The sequence below is a fragment of the Symphodus melops genome (assembly GCF_947650265.1).
Source record: "Symphodus melops genome assembly, chromosome: 13".
Lineage (NCBI taxonomy): Eukaryota > Metazoa > Chordata > Actinopteri > Labriformes > Labridae > Symphodus > Symphodus melops.
This window is the reverse complement of record NC_136703.1, coordinates 15179708-15196323: the sequence shown is the minus strand read 5'-3', so window position 1 is coordinate 15196323 and position 16616 is coordinate 15179708. Positions and strand designations below refer to the sequence as shown.

Below are 16616 nucleotides of genomic sequence, written 5' to 3'. Positions count from 1 at the left end.
TGTGAAAAAGCATCAAACCTGCCTCAGCTCCAGATCTCAGCCTGTTGTTAGGTTGACTCAAAGTTAGGTTGAGCCTCCGCAGCCCCCTACAGTAACAGATGGGTGACGTCACTCAGTATTTGTGTTCTGGTTTTGACACCTTAATTTGCATATAGTCTGTCTTTGAATGCAACATTCAAAGTCATTCTATGTATGTGTTTCAAGTTACTTTTCCCAGACAGCTTTTCTTGACACAACATAAAACAGTAAATCAAAGAGCGGATGATCATTTATCAAAGTCCCCTTATTGTGATGAAATTAGAAAACACACCAAAATAAAGCATCACTCTTTTGGTAGCTAATGGTTTTGAATACCGTCATTGAACTAGAAATGTTCTGAAGGTAGTTTGATTTGGTTTATTTTAGGATATAGTAGAATCGTATAGTAGAGACGCCAATAGTAGATTGCTAAAATAATAATGCAGTAACTCCACTTTAGACCACAACAAGCAGGTTTGTGGTTAAGTCAGTTTGCTTTTAATAAAATGAGAGCAGTTCAGTCAAATCTGGCAACACAATTAGATTTCAGTCAATCACTGAATGAAATCTCAGTTTCATAACAAATTGTACTGTATCCGACTCACTGGCTGCCACATTGGATCCACAACAATGACTTAGTTGGTATGTATTTTTGCTTCTGCATGTCTGATCAAAATCAAGTGTTGTCCTGTACTTTGTATTTTATTAGAAATGTTGAAGAGAAGTTGGAACCCTTCTAAAGAGAAGTTTCCAACCTGGATTACAGGCAAGTGATTCATTGTCTTTCTGTGTGTGCGTGTGCATGTGCTTGTGTGTGTGTGTGTGTGTGTGTGTGTGTGTGCGTGCATGCTGCATGAAAGTCTGGGCGTTGGCCCACGTCGCATCATATTGGCCCCAGTCGTGTCGGAGCCTGTCTTTTAGTGGGGAGATGTCTCTTCCTGTCTTAGCTTTAGGCTTTCAACATTTGTCTTGAACTTACTGTCGAGTAATTTTAATTTTCTGTGAATTGATCTGACAAAGGAAATAAACTAATGGTTCAATAAAGATTGTTTAATTGACACTTTTGACAAAGAGTAAACTAAAGCATTGAGATGGGGGCGAAACAAAAAGATTTGATAAGGTGGGATTGAGGTGTGGTAGGAAATCATAGGCTTGGATTAAAGTATTAACTGCAGGGCTGGGCTCATGGCTTCACTTCTCATTCAGCATGTCGGCATCTATTTCCTCAGACCTCTTTTGGTCCTCTTGGATCTGTTCAAAACAAGGAAAAGTCTCATTAGGCTAACGGCTCCAGCACAACTTGTTTGTCTTCAAAAAGCACTGAGAATGTATCAACGTTCAAACTCAGAGTTTGCAGATTCCTCTGTCATGCATTCCCCAAAAAAAGGAAGACTGTTTTCACAAAGACATTCAAAGAAGGAGTCTTACAGCATGTCATCAACTGGTGTGACAGATGACCTGATTACCTACCACACCCAGTAAGACAGCCAGCGCTCCCAGTTAGCCTCCAGGGGATTTAAAGGCTTTTAAAGATGAGTAAAGTAAGAACTGTGCTGTTTTGACGTGGTTTCAGTGGCTAACACTCAAAATTCTTCGTATAATTAATATATTTTTGTACTTTTCCTATCATGCCGCATTATCTCCAGAATGTTAAGTAATCAACTAATATAGCTTATTCATTATTTTTGTGAACTTAGCATGCAGGTTCCTTGGAGCTTAAACTGAAGATTTGATACATTTTATTCTTTAGATTCTTGAAAACATGTTGTGCTTTATAAGCAAACTGAGACACCCCTCATCCCACTCACTCCCCATGACCTACTGGTAAGGTACAAAACCTACCACACAGCACCCTTAGTGGCCACCGCAACCCAAACAGCATTGTCATCATCAACAGACCCAGTCCCCGCTCTGTTAGCACCACTTAGTGAAAACACAGATACTACCTCCTCTATCACATGGTCCCTTGTGTTTCCCACATCTCAAACATGTAGATTGATGGGCAGAAAGAGCCAAAACATCAGCAGACTTAAATGGGAAAGGGTAATGTTTTAGACTCATTGGAGTCTGTAATGTTTCTGATATCAAACACAATAAATGTTGATTTAAAACTGGATATATGGTTGAAGGTCAAGGATTTGTATTCTGAACACAAGTAGGCGTCTATGAGGATAAATGGAAGTGAAATGAATCAATGAATGAAAGTGTCCTTGGCAACAGAGCCCCTCTCTGTTGCCAAGGACACTTTCATATAGACCATTTATCCTGTAAATGGTCTGTATGAAAAGAGTTAAAGTCTTACGATTTCTGATGATCACTGACACGATTCCTCAGCACATTAATCTGGAAAAAAGTAACAATGAATATTATTCTATAAGGTAATTAAGATCTTTTTTTTTATAATGTTATTTATTGTAACACACACACCTCATATTTCTGTGTGCCCAATTGGTACTGCAGTTCAAACTTTTCTGCCTCCAGCTCGTACATCCACTCCCACAGCTCTTTTGCTTTCTCCCTGTGGGACACAACCAGAAAAATGGATCAGTGTGGTTTGTGGTGTTTTAATGTTGGAAGGCTATTTTCAAGGCCTAAAGCAGATTATAAGAAAAAGAAATTAACAACATTTTGAAATGATATAGCATATGTCCACATACTTGAGTTTGTCCTGGCTCAAGTTGTCTATGTCCAGATATTTGCGTCGATCACTCAGGATCTTCTTCTTCTTCTCTCTCTCAGTCTGCCTCTTACCGCTTCGTTTTTCCGTCTTCGGGGAAATTAAAAATAATAATAACAGTAAAAAAAAAAAAATATAATAATAATAATATATATGTATATGTGTGTGTATATATATATATATGGCTCTGATCTATGTCCTTCACATTTTGATTCGAGCACCCTCCCATTAAACACCCTCCAGCTACATACCAGCTTCTGCATGTAGCCCCCAAAGTGGAGACTTGTGAGGGTCTTCTTCTTCTTGGCATCATCATCTGCCCTCTTCTTGGCCTCTTCCTCCTCCTTACGAGTTCTCTCATCCTAAAAAAAACATGTATCCAGATATACAGAGAATGCAAGAAATAAAATTGCTTTAAAGCAGCTTGAACATGACTCTACCTCAAGACGCTTCTGACGTTCTTTATCTCTCTCACTGCGGATTCTTTGCTGCTCTGCTCGCTCAGACCGACGCTTCTCCTGCACGACAAATCCTCACAGTTTGAACACATCCTAAATCATATATTGAGTCTTAACGTTTGAATGGTATTCGCCATATTATGAGGTTCTCACAATCCTGTCTGTGAGGTTAACAAGCTCCTCCTCTTCCTTCTTTCTGCTCTCAAAGTGAACTTCGATCAAAGTCTGAAGCTCCATCAGGTCCTTCTCCATCCTTTTACGATGTATGTCCTACAAAACAAAGGGGTCAGTGCATGTTGTACTTCATGCTGTGTGTTAATTTTTTATATAGACATCGTAGAAAGTCCTCATGTCAATAATGGCTTTCTCAAATAAAAGTTACTTGAAAGAACTAGAAAATAGAAAAATTCAGTGAACCATAACATCTGGTGATGGTTAAAATAATAATTATATAAAAGCTAGAAACCAAAACACTGTATGCAATGATCCAGTGCACTGATGTTTGATTCTGCCACTCACATCGAAATCCACCTTCTCTCCATCTGGGATCTTAGGAGGGATGAGGTTGGGCATGATAAATGGCCTGGAGAGTTATTATAAGAGGAAAAAACTAGTTAGACAGCTGTGAGGTAAAGTGAGGTACACAAGTCACAGCAACTTCGGGTGTCAAATAACGATAAAAACTCAATTAGCAGAATCCTCTTGCCATCCTCTCAGATGTCCCTTAAGGTAATTCGAGTCTATGCTTGTCCTCAATGCTTCAGCGCTTCCTCTTACCTTTATTGGGTGGAATATTTTGATTTGGAATAGATTATATTCAATGTACTTGACTTGGTATAGTCTACAAAATACTATATTTGGCTTACTTTACTGCCAAAGCAAACTTTACACTTAAACATCAACATTCAAGTTTTGGACTGACAAAGCTAGCGTTTTTGATTTGACCAAAATATCAAAACCTCACATTCATTTCGCAGACTGTTTTTGTGTGGCCGCTGTAACTTCTTGAACGAACAAGATTACGTGTTCATCAGGAAAGATGCTTGTAGAAGAATTTGGTTTCTTTTGGACAGGGCTAGCATAGCTTTTTCTAGATTTGTATGCTAAACTAAGCAATGGCAGCTATTGGCATTATGGTAGCCTAACTTTTAAATCAACTGGTGGAACAAGTCAGGCTATTACTATAGTGAACTGTGGAGTTTTAGAAATGAGAAAGTTGGAGAAGTGCACAGACTCTATAACCTCACATCTGTCCTCAAAAGGAAAATCTGCTCCCTGTGAAACTATTTGAAGATAAAATGCTGCACCATTTTTTCTTTTGAGTAAAGTCAGTGTCTTTAGTTTAGAAAATATAGCATAGAACGGTTTTACTTCCCCAAATTTCACAACCAAATCTCCACTGTGTACCTTAAAATTGAAAGGCTTCTTATTTATGGATCAAAATCAAGTTAGTGATAAAAAAAATATTTAAAGGATAAACCTCATGTGTGCAGGTGTGTATATGTGTGCCGTTAAACACTTTTGTTACTCACTTAAATTTTGGTTTGGCTTCCTCTGTTGTCAGAGAAAATAAAGAAATGAAAGAGAAGACAACAATAAGCTCTTACAGACCACACATTCTTTTCCCCTAAAAACACCAATCACATTTTATCCTCTTAACAGGTAATGCCAGAAAGTTACAACAATAGAGTCAGTGTGTCTGCTCATAACAGCAGGAAATTCACTCCAGCAGAAAGTTCATCTACAGCTACTTCTGGTGTGATTAAAGTTAAGGCTGAGTACATCCAAGAAAAACACAAGAGTGAGGCGTGCTAACATTTACTTTGAAGCAGACTAGATCAACAGTGTTACCTTCTCCTTCCTCTGCCTCCTCTTCCCCTTCCCCTTCACCATCTGAAACCAGAGCAAGAGACTTTAAGAGGGTGTGTGTGTGTGTGTGTGTGTGTGTATGTATGTGTGTGTATGTGTGTGTGTCTCATGAGTTCAGAACACTAAATACAAGTGTTTTAGGAGTCCTGAAGGACTTAATGATACATCAGAGTACATCAACAGAAGCCAGAGACCAAAATAGAAAATGCAAAGTACTGTTTGATTATCAGTGTTGACGTGTGCGTTGAAAGTGAGGTGTTGCATGTGTCATGACGCATAAATAGCACTCTGAAGAGGTGGTCTTAGCTGACTAGAGAGACCCGCCTTGTTAATAAGCAGTTTCTCACCAAGGAAGGTATGGTATCTGTGACCTCTGCATGACACTCAAAGGCAGCTAAAGCTTTTATTTTAATAACAGGATAAAGTAGGGGAGGAATTTTAGACATTTTTGTTCCCTAAAACACTGGACTATTATCAGAATAGGATATGATCATTTATTCCAAAATTGCTTTGCTCTCGATGTAAGTTTTGAGCATGAAAACGGTTCATGAAAAAGATTGATTTCCTCTCTAAAATGCTGTTAATGTCAAATGTAACATTCAATTTAAAGATATTTTCAGGATCTTTGAATTTGTATGGATTTTGGCGCCCCCTGTGGACAAACTATGTAGAGTTAAATAACATTTACAGCAAAAATAATCTGGATTTGGTTGTCTCTAAAAGTTTGCATCTGGATAAGGTTGCTTTCTAATTTGGGTTTTCTTTGAAAAAGCTGGACAGGAGCTGGACCCTTGGGGATCATGACAATGGCTAAAATATCATGACACATAATCATATAGTTGTTAGACTTAAAGTGGGCAGCAGCTCAGTCTGTAAGGACGTGTGTTGGGAACCAGAAGGTCACTGGCTCAAGTCCCATTGTGCACCAAAATATGGAACTTGTTCTGGTTTCTGCAGAAAGTACCAGATCACCTCAGAAGTACTGCTGAATCGCCCTTGAGCAAGGCACTGAACACCCAACAGCTCTGATGCGTTGTGTGTAGCAGCCCCACTCTGACATCTCTCCGTTAGTGCATGTCCCCAGGTCCTGTTTGTGCATGTGTGTGTATTACAGGCCTATGTGTGTTTAATAAGCCTGTCTCTCAACAACAAAGTGTAAAACCAAAAGACAGACGAGGATCTTTATCAAAGGCGATAAAAAGTCTTCCGATTATGAACTGAACAGGACAAAGAAATACTGCATTCACAGAGCATTTGGGCAGGAAGATAACTCACCTGTCCATGTGAGGAACAAGTCAGGTGACAGACTACAGGAGTCTTTTTAGGCGTTGACTGATTAGAATTCAAAGATGACACATGAAGAGGTGACTGAATCTGACTAACACCTCCCTCCTTTCATATGATTGGTAGCATGAGAGAGAAACACCTAGGCTAAATATTGCTGATTAAGCTTCATCTTATACCTAATTCTGACTAATAATAAAAAGCCTGAGGGCTGGGAGGGACTACGATTATTCTCAGTGTCTCTGTCTGATGTGACTAAGACCGTCACAGAAAAAAAAGTATCACTGCACTCCAGACTCTTACATACCAAAGTGACATGTTTCTGAGATAGCACATCACTTTCCCGTCAGTGTCTGACTGATAATTACCAACACAGAATGAATCATCACTGAGTTCAGCCAACAAAACACTGAGATAGGTGTCGACTTTGGACCCCTCACCTTGCTCTTCATTGGCCTCCTCCTCTGCAGCTGTTTTTTCCTCTTCCTGTTTGTCCTCTGGCAAAGAAAGACAAACATTCAACAAGTGACACATCTTGACATTCGGGGTGTGATATTGACTCACTGTCTTGTTCAAGAGATCACGCGGTCTTGTCAGTGGCCTGTTATTTTTCAAAAGTTCATTTGTGAGAGGAGCAAGATAAAAAAAAAAAAAAAAAAAGCAGCTGCTAAATCTTATTAAACATGTTTTCTGTCTTTCTGCTTAGCCTGGAGTTTGTTTGAGCCTCTTGGACATGATTCCACAGTGTGTGAGGTTCTTTGCCACTGGCTGACCCTGTGTTCCAGAGAATAGAAAACAGAATTCTCATGGAAAGTCTTTCAGAGAGAGAGAGATAACAAGTGATCTGTTGAAAATGAGCTACCCAACTCTGGTATTTGAAGCAGAGAGCACTCAAGAGCTTGTGAAGTGGAGTGTGTGTTTGTGTGCTTGTGCATGTGTGTGTTTGGAGTCGGACAGCTACAGCTCCATCAAGACGTGTGATGAAGTCGAAAATTGAATTAGAAATTGCATCCACAAGTTGGGGGCAGCAGTAGCTCTTGGGTTGTGAACCGGATGGTCACCGGTTCGAGTCCCGAGGCGGACCAAAATATGGAAGTTGATCTGGTACCTGGAGAGGTGCCAGACCACTTCTCGAGCACTGCCAAGGGGCCCTTGAGCAAGGCACCACCAGCTCAGGGGACTGCACTGACATTGCTCTATTAATGCATGTTCACAGGTCCTGCTTCTGCATGTGTGTGATTCAGGCCCGTGTGTGTGAGAAGCATGTCTCTAAAATAACAGTGTGAACCAGAATTTCCCCTCAGGGATTAATAAAGTATATAGATTTTAAAAAAAACAGTTACTGATCAGTGCAGGCATTATTTTTAGGAAATTAGAGATGATCGAGCTTTGCCCAAAATGAATGATCACATTCTGAAATATCTCCGTAAGTAACAGAAAGTAAAGACGGTACACTGACATGTGAAACAATTGTGTATAATGAGTTATAAAAACCCACAGACTTGATCATTGCATTTGATTGTTATATTTCTATTTTGTATCATATCATGGTGCCCAGTCCCTCTTCATGTGCATATTTCTTTGTTTCTCTGGTTGGAAGGTCAACATTTTACAGGGAAAATACTTCCAGCATGTACGCAAAAAACTGTGTGAGTTAGTCAGTCAAGTATTTCAAAGAAAAGAGGCTTCCAGCTCAAAGCACAAGCAGTACCTTCCTCTGCCCCCTCCTCCTGCTGCTCCTCCTCCTCCACCTCCTCTTCCTCCTCTACCCCCTGCTCCCCTGCTGAGCAGAAGCACAGAGTGGTTTTAGCAAAGCCAGCCAGCCAGCAACTTTCATGCAGAGAAAGAAAGATAGAAATGAAAGAAGGTAAGAGAGCATGACTGATCCATGATACATGAATGTCAGTCATGGCTACTCTATTCTAACCACAGGCACTCTCAGTGTCAGATGAAAACACAGTTTATCAATCCAACTGTTGGCCGACTGTGAAACCCAGAGTCTTCATTTAAAGATGTCAGTTGTTGTCATGTTAGGTTCACATACCTTCAGCAGCTTCTTCTTCTTCTGAATAACACAGCCAGGAACAGACACACAAGAAGGAAATCACAGAAATACATACAGTAAAATGTGACATATTTACAAGCAAGAGTAGAACAGGAAGAGGAAAACCACCATTAAAATCCTGAACAATCAAATAAACATCCGAAGGAAGTTCCCAAGAGATGTACCTAATCTAATGTTTGAATCATCAAGAAAGTCTATGGTCACTTATATACAATGCAATGACCATTGAACAAAAAAAGGTGTAATTGTACATAAGATAACTATGCTATCAATAGAACAGTGGTAGCTGGTATCTTAGTTGAAACACATGTAAAAAATATTTATTATGTGAATCGTAGATTAATGTATTTTTCCTTCATAGCAGACATGACTCAAAAAATGTATTTCCTTTTCTTTAAAGCCCAGAAATGTTGTACATACTAACATGTATACTACACTGGTTACTGGATTAGTCTGAGACAAGATCTGTGTAAGAATGCGTTGATGGAGTTGTTCCAGTGGATCAGATCTTTCAGCAGTGTACAGTAAATGATGAGTCATGATGGGAGAGTTCTTACCTTCCACCTCCCTGTGAAATACAAACATGTACAGTATGTTATTCTTCTGATGCTATAGAGACAATCAAATGTAAAAATATCTCATTTCAGCATTTAAAAAAAGAGCGTGTTATGTTTTGTAGTAAGTAAAACAAGCTTTAACTAACTCCTCATACTCCACCACCTCCTCGTTGTCAGACATGGTAGGGAGCGCTCAGGTGTGCACCAGTGAGTCTGAAAGTCCACAAGTTTTTGTTAAAATCACATTTTCTCCCCCACTTCAATCAATCACATTTTATTTGTATAGCACCTTCCAGTACCAAATGGTGCAAAAGGTGCTTTCCAAGGTAAAAACAAGAACAAAAGCAAAACTGCTAAAACATAGTCAGCCACTTCCCACTATACATCACACAAATACAGCCTCCTTGCTGCACAAACACATTACAAATGATATGAGGTGAGGATTACCTGAGGGTCAGTTGTAGCTCTGAAGACAGAACGCTAACAGAGAGACTTGATGTGCAGCAGAGGAGAGGTCCCTGCTTTTGTTACTAAGAGAAACGTGAGGTCTTAGAGGGTACAAGGACGGAGTGTGGTGTGTGGAAGAGGTTTTAGGACCCCTTGTCGTGTTATTAATAGCTTCTTTAAGATAGCATGCACTCACAGTTATCATTCCCTAAAAAGGTTGCTGTATGGCACTGATAGAGCCACAGTTGCTCACAGTGATTCAAACAGACACACACACACATGTGCGGCAGCCTGCCATTGAAAAAACACAGACGTTCAAGTCTTATCTACACCCTTCCTGTGCCAAGATAAATGGAGTGTGTGGTTATGTTTAGGTATGTAACTCTCTAATAAAGAAATCAATAATACAAGTTTGTGGCAATAAAACATTTAATTCTTTAGACAGGCTGTGACTTGCCCATTATGACAAAAAGCAAAAAATATATTATGGCAGATTAGAAAAAAAAACAATAGCATACATTTAAAACTCAAGGATTCCCACATTTAAAATTCCATAAACAACCTGAAACATTAGCCTATGCCTGTTTAAAGTGCTTTCAAAATTACACAGAGGCAAACAGCTGAAAGGAAACATGTCTGTCACTCAATTTTTTTTTTACTCCTTTCCGATCAAAGTAAACAGTATATCAGTGTTTGACACAGCACTTTTATTCTAAGAAGACATGAGCAATGCAAAGATATGTGATTGAAGACTCCTAAATTTGAGTAGCATCCTTCTCATCAGTACACATAAGCCAAAACTCACCTCACTATATTTCTACATTTTGCATACATTATCTCTTTCTCCAGTGTGCTTTGGCAGAGACAAAAAACAGTGTAAAAGAAAACACAAGTCAGTCATCTTCCAGTTCCCTTCGTCTCCTCTTGTTATTTTTTAAAATCCTGCAGATGGGAGGGGAGCGCAGGATCTCACTGCAAGTAATTAAAAAAAAGAAATATAATCAAAAATATGTTAGTAGTAGTTCACAGAGATGTACAAAGTCTTTCCATAAGCAGACCAAATGACAGTTTTGTAAGCTACTATCTGCAACATGGGACATTTCACCTCTAGGGTTTCTAAATTGGTCGTCCTTCACTTTTAGATTTTTCCAGGGCTGCTTTTGAGGAAGCTGTCCTCCTCTCTGCTCTCAAAGATGCTCCTTTTGCTGGAGATGTCCACATGTCTCAAGTCCTACGAATGGAAAAATGATGACACAATTCATCAGGACAATTAGCCCTTCATAAAAGACAGAAAGGCAAAACATAAATATAGTCAGTTTCTCTCTGAAGAATGATAACTCAAACTATGTTAATTTTCTCACAAAGATGAGGGGGTCTGTTTTTACCATATATTCTGTTATATCTGTTAAAACTTTTAACAAAGGCAACTTGTGTGTGCAGGTCAAATGTTTCTGAACTCAGGAGTGAGCTAAAAAAAAAAAAAAATGAATGAATGAGAGTCTCTTATCTCTAGAGATTAATCATCCATCACTGTGGCAAAATAATCCCAAGTATTTCAGAAAATAATACTAATGTCAAATTAATTAAAAATGTACAGAATAAAAAGTTTCTGAATATACAGGAGAAAAAGTATTTTTGAAACAATGATAGAGTTCATCTGAATCAGTTTGGTTAGGACTTACTGTACTCCATGCCTGAACACTTATTTCAACACCAATTTTTTTTTACATATCCATCAACCACGTGACTCTCAAATTAAGAATAAATCAAAGATAAAGAGAAAAAGAAAAACAGTTTCTGATCAGGACACGGAGACGCACACAGTTAAGCTGAAAGAGTTCTACTGCCCTCTAGCCGCCACATGCTATACCACTTGTATGATGTCTTCCCTGATGCAGTTTTACTACAAACAATATAAAAGGTCTTACAGTAGGATTGAGTGCAGACCCAGTTTGGCTGGTCTTGTTGAGCCAGCGGTTAATGCGGTCAGACATTCCTGATGTGAAGCTTCTAAATTCCTTAAAGACAGAGACAAACAACGCTAGCGCCTTTGCAAACAACAAACATCAGTGCATGTTGTAAAGCAATCTAAGATAACACAGAGAAAGGATAATCGTACCTCTCTGGAAATTCCCGGACTGGAGGGGCATGCTGCTTGTTGCTCCTTCTCAAAAAGACCTCTCTTCCTGGACACCTCGTCCAGCAGGAACAGGGTCCTCTGGGTCACGTCTGGAGACCGCAGAACTTCAGACTTCTAAACATAGAGAGGAAGGCGAGTTAGAAAAAGAAAGAAAAAAAAAACTCCGCCTCTCAGCTTGATCGTTCTGTCCTGTTTGTTGCCCGAGAGTCTGACCTGTGCAGCATGAGCCAGTCTCTCCATCTTCTCCTGGATGGACCTGGATGAGATCCTCTGTCGAGAGCTGGACCAGACAGAACATAGAAAGCATATATACTGACAGGTGCAGCTGTATGCATGTTCTCTGCCTGAGATAACAATAGAAAACTGCTTGGAAGAGATATTAAAAAAATGATTGCACGTTACACACTCACTTTCTCTGGAAGGATGACGCTTTGTCTTCGTCTTCATTTTGGTCCTGATTTAAACCGAAGAATAATTAGAACTTCGCAAACTGTGAGCTGTAACTGTGGCTGTCTATCAACTAGAGACAACTTTAACAGAGCTCGTATACATTTAAACATTTAGAGCCAACGTGATTAAAGTCAATACATGTGATTGTATTACTCTTATCATTATGGACAACATGTTGAGATACTGCATATGTCACTAAAAAAATGATATCATCAAACAAAGTTTCTAGAACAGTGTAATTTGACAATTTAAAACTTATATTATTTTAAATATTTTAAAGAAAAAAGATATCTTACTGAGTTGAATTCAAACTTCTTGGAGGCCATCCTCACACTCGCGCTACAACAGAATGAAGCAGTCAGCACTCAGAGGTGAACAGAAACACTCAACGTGAAGTCAAAGAAGATTCTTTACCTCCTCTGCAGGGGCGAACTGTCCTCTTCTTTCTTCCTCATCATCTGTGGAAAAACCAAACATATGTGTGTGGTGATACACTCATGACCAGCACAGTTTATGGGTGTTAACAAAGCGTCCAGTCAGCAGTAAATATTACTTCAGCCATTAGCATAAGCAGGAAGCTTGAGTGGCACAAGCAAATGACCCTGAACTGATAATCTAACAGCTGATGTGATATTGCAGCATGTTTTAAAAGTCAAATAAGCATAAATTGATGTTGTTCTTGTGTTTACCCTGAAAGATATAGTCCTGGAGCTCTGTCTGACGAACGCAGGTTTCGAAGTCTGTTCAAAGTTGCTGTTGATGGGAGATCCATTCACACTGGTCTGAGGTAAGGTAAAATGATGTTAAATGTACTGCATTGTTCACTCACATGTTTGCTGTTTACTTTTGAAGGCTGACTGCACAGATATGCAGACAATTCTAATTCATTTTCAAAGGCACAAAAGGCTGTCACTTTTACTCTTTGACCACTAGAGGGTGCTGCTTCACGCTTGATGAGCAGCGGTGCCAGCGTTTAGCGAGCACTTTGCAGCCAACTTCTATGTGACAAGCAAAAGCACACACACATTTTAGCACTGCACAGCATGCTGGTTAAAATACCTCCTGTGTGTGACCATTGTGAACAGGACTCTGAGCTCCCTGAGGAGAGGGGCTCTGGCAAGGTGACGGCCAGTGTTCTCGAGATGATGATGATGATGAGGGCGTTGGAGAGCGAGGGCTCATGGGAGATGTGCAACCGCTGGCTGAGGGGCTTTTTTCGAGCGAGATGGAAACAGAGCTGTAATAAACCAGAGACAAAAGTAAACTGAAAGGTCAGTTGAAGATGTGTTTGGAAAAGCAACCAGTAACCAACCAGTATAGCTGCAGTGCTAGTGCAGAGCTACAGATAAGTCTTCCATGTCATAATCATTGAACTGACAAACAACCACATTTCATAAATATACTGTACATCTAAACAATAATAAAGGTGACAGTCTCTAAATAAATAGGTCTTTTGAAGGGACTTGTTTTGAAGCTTACATAAATGATAATTGTAATAATTAACCAAACTGTAATAAATCAATTTTAGTTTGCTATTTAGCCTCTCCACCACATTGTTCCTGTCTTCTGCTCTCCTGTAATTTCCTTGTGTGGAATCAATACCCTTTATTTCCTCTTCAATAATGTTTGATCTATGTTTGATCCTCCCAAAAGAAAAACACACAAGGATAATAAACAAAATTGTGGTGTTTAATTACCTGACAAACTTGCGTGCCGGGTTGGATGCTGGCTTTGGATCTGACGACTTCCTATTTTCTTGCTAACAAAGAAACAAATAGGAAGAGAATAAACATGAACACACCAAATACAGTCTTTCACACAGCGTCTGAGACACGCCTTGCATTACATAACACTGAACAGTCAGCGACTCATTTGCAGATCCACTGAATAAAAGCTGGCTCTGACTGTTATAGAAGATAACGTTCAAATTATGACTTGAGGACACCTTATCGAAGTTTTATAGATTTGCATGTTTGCTCGATTCACAGGAAGAGTGCAGGGACAGAGCAGGAAAGGATCAACACAGCATTCACTTCATGTGCCTTCACACTTTCTTTGAATGTTGAAACAGGTGTTGAAGTCAGTAATTTAGAAGTAACAAATATGTATGAAAAGTGTTTATGTGTCTAGAGATCTAAACCATTTTTAGTTTGGTGCACTGAGTCTCTCCAGGTTTACAGAATATGTAATGTTGATATCTGTCCCGTACTTGAGGAGCGAAAAAGAAAGTTGTTGTTTAAGAATCTAGGAAATGATTAACCTGTGTCACACTCCGTGTGGGGTAACAGTTTACTGTGATTAACCACTCTGCAGGGTACCACTGTGCCAAGACTAACTGAAGTACAACTACTTCAGATGTGAGTGAAGGTTTATAAAAAGCTTGTCAACTTTCTTTTTTAAGGATTTAACTGTTAGTAAACAGACCATTATTGGACAACATATTTTGTCACATTTCTCTGTATCGTATTTCTCTACACTCTCACTTTAGCCTGACTAGCTGTTAAAAGCTTTTGCTTATTGCCACAAAATATCTCAACATATTTTGCTTGGAGTTGCCCAACTTTTGGTAAAATTGAGCATTCATGGTTCCCAGATGATTTACCTTCAACACTTTGATCCTGTGACTTCTCATCTCGCACTTTCAGTTTCATAGAAAAACGTATTTTGCTATCTGCTTATTGGCAACACATAAAGTCCATTGCTAATAATCAAAATGGCAAATGCTAACACTGAAATTGTAAATATTGTAAACACTACTCCTGACACTTCTGTTGTTGGGACCATGCCTGCATGCTAAGGTTAGCATTGAGCTCAAATGCTAGATTTGCCGTAGCCTCTTAGATGTGAAACCTCCTGTCTTCAAATCATGTGTGAACAATTTTGACCAAATCCAGGCCTTTGTTTTAATCTGCTGAAACATAATAGCTCCAGTCTTACTTGTCTGCTTGTGGTGTTGGCAGGACTGTGAGATGTGGATTTCAGCGGTGGTTCTGGTTTCGCGGCTTTTTCAGGGGAAAACAGACTAGCCTCTTCCTCATCCAAGTCCCCCAGTAACTCCACCCTGGCTCCTCCACTGCAGGTTGCCGCTTCATCCTCCCCAACCTCCTTCTGTCGTCTCAGCGTCTCCACATGCCTCAGCCTACGCTTTTCATTACGGACACGCAGCATCTCCACGAAATCCAGCTGAATCTGCTCCACACTGAAATATCACAGGACACAACACACTTGTGAGGAGCTAATATGTATGATGGATGGATTTAAGTAGTACAGAAAAAAGGAACCTGTCGCTCAAATGTCTGATCAGGTTTCTGTAAAGAGGGGCTCTGTAGTTCCTGTCTCTCTTTAAAAACTGCTTCTGCTCCAGGTAATAAGCTGGTGGTGTTTTTAACAGAAATGCATGGTATCAGGTTTATACATGTGTTTGAAAAGTGGACATGTGACACACTTCCGCGGGGCAAAAGTGTAGGAATCCTCACGCTCTTCTTTTGAAATCTGTCCCGTTAAAAGGCGTGCAATCCAAGAACATTGATTTGAACATACTCGCATGTCGACAGTATGATCCTCTTACAAAAAAAGAAAAAGCAGAGAAGAGGAGAACACACCTACAGCTACAAGATCATATTAATGTAGTCTATAAATCAAGCTTCGGCAGGTACAAATCAATCCAGTCTACATTAGGGAAATCATGAGGATAACCTGCTGACGTCCTGGGACATCTCACTTGGGGGGGTTTTCTCAGAGGCGCTCTCAGTGTTTTTTGTCTCTCTGGGTGTTTGGCTGTCTTCAGAGTCGGAGTCATTGTTGCCGCTCGAGCTCTTCACCCTTCTTCTTTTCTCCCTCTCGATCTCCTCCTCATCCTCCATAGTCCACTGGCGCGCGAGGCTGGGCAACAGAGACGGAACGTACACATGGCGTAAAAGCGAAACTGAGGCAGACGCCAGTCCTGACTTAAAATGAAGTTACACAAAACAGTCTGAACATGTAAGTCATGAATCTTTCTTGACATCTTCAGAGTGAATTCATTTAACTGCCTAGTTTGGTTGCTGGAATGGATTATTAAAGGCTAACGGTTACACAGAACCTGCTTTACTTGTTCCTCAACTGCTTATAAGTATAGAGGAACATTTGTTTGCTTATCTGACATTGAAATTCAGTCTACATACTTCTGGTTATGTCTTGACTTTAACGGAAAGCCCAAAGCCAACAGGGATTTAAACCATATTGAAGTATCACAGCTAAGGTAGTGCCTGTAATAACAATATGGACACTGAATAATAATAATACGGAAAATTGCCTATCATTTAATTTGGAAAGCCTACTGTGGGTTCACTAGGCGGCTGACTAATGAAGTCCCCACACTAAAATGGAAAACTCATATACTCTCAAATATTAAATAGCTTTAAAACTGAAGTCTTGTATTTTAGACTGGCTCAGTAAATAAGCTTTTCTTCAAATCATCTCTTATCAAAAATAGCAGCAGTTGCGGGGTGTAGCGCTCAAACAAAAGTCTCCTGTTCTATTCAGAGTATTTTAGCTTTATCTTACCTGGACAGAGCCGACCAGTTCTTCCGACTGATGGACATATTGGCCTACTGTAACGTGCTCAGGTGAACTTCACTCAAAGACAAAGAGGCAACTGACTGGGACTCTA

General features: G+C 39.7%; 2 protein-coding genes across 2 annotated transcripts; both read right to left on the bottom strand.

The window, feature by feature from the left end:
* Window positions 1–1053: 1053 nt before the first annotated feature.
* tnnt2a (troponin T type 2a (cardiac)) lies at window positions 1054–8430 on the bottom strand. The gene is made up of 12 exons (XM_079360117.1): window positions 8018–8430; window positions 6747–6803; window positions 5005–5046; window positions 4686–4707; window positions 3673–3736; window positions 3307–3423; window positions 3136–3213; window positions 2947–3057; window positions 2676–2785; window positions 2446–2536; window positions 2321–2361; window positions 1054–1269 (listed from the first exon to the last, which is right to left on the bottom strand). The coding sequence occupies exons 1-12, from the start codon at window positions 8214–8216 to the stop codon at window positions 1236–1238; spliced, it is 966 nt and encodes a 321-aa protein (XP_079216243.1). The 5' UTR covers window positions 8217–8430; the 3' UTR covers window positions 1054–1235.
* Window positions 8431–9786: 1356 nt separating this feature from the next.
* On the bottom strand, window positions 9787–16612 carry lad1 (ladinin). Its single transcript, XM_079360147.1, has 14 exons — window positions 16511–16612; window positions 15662–15847; window positions 14903–15164; window positions 13663–13724; window positions 13025–13202; window positions 12655–12747; window positions 12380–12423; window positions 12262–12304; window positions 11926–11969; window positions 11729–11795; window positions 11495–11629; window positions 11304–11393; window positions 10481–10606; window positions 9787–10347 (listed from the first exon to the last, which is right to left on the bottom strand). Exons 1-13 carry the CDS (start codon window positions 16546–16548, stop codon window positions 10514–10516), a joined length of 1335 nt encoding a protein of 444 aa, XP_079216273.1. The 5' UTR covers window positions 16549–16612; the 3' UTR covers window positions 9787–10347; window positions 10481–10513.
* Between the last annotated feature and the right edge of the window lie 4 nt (window positions 16613–16616).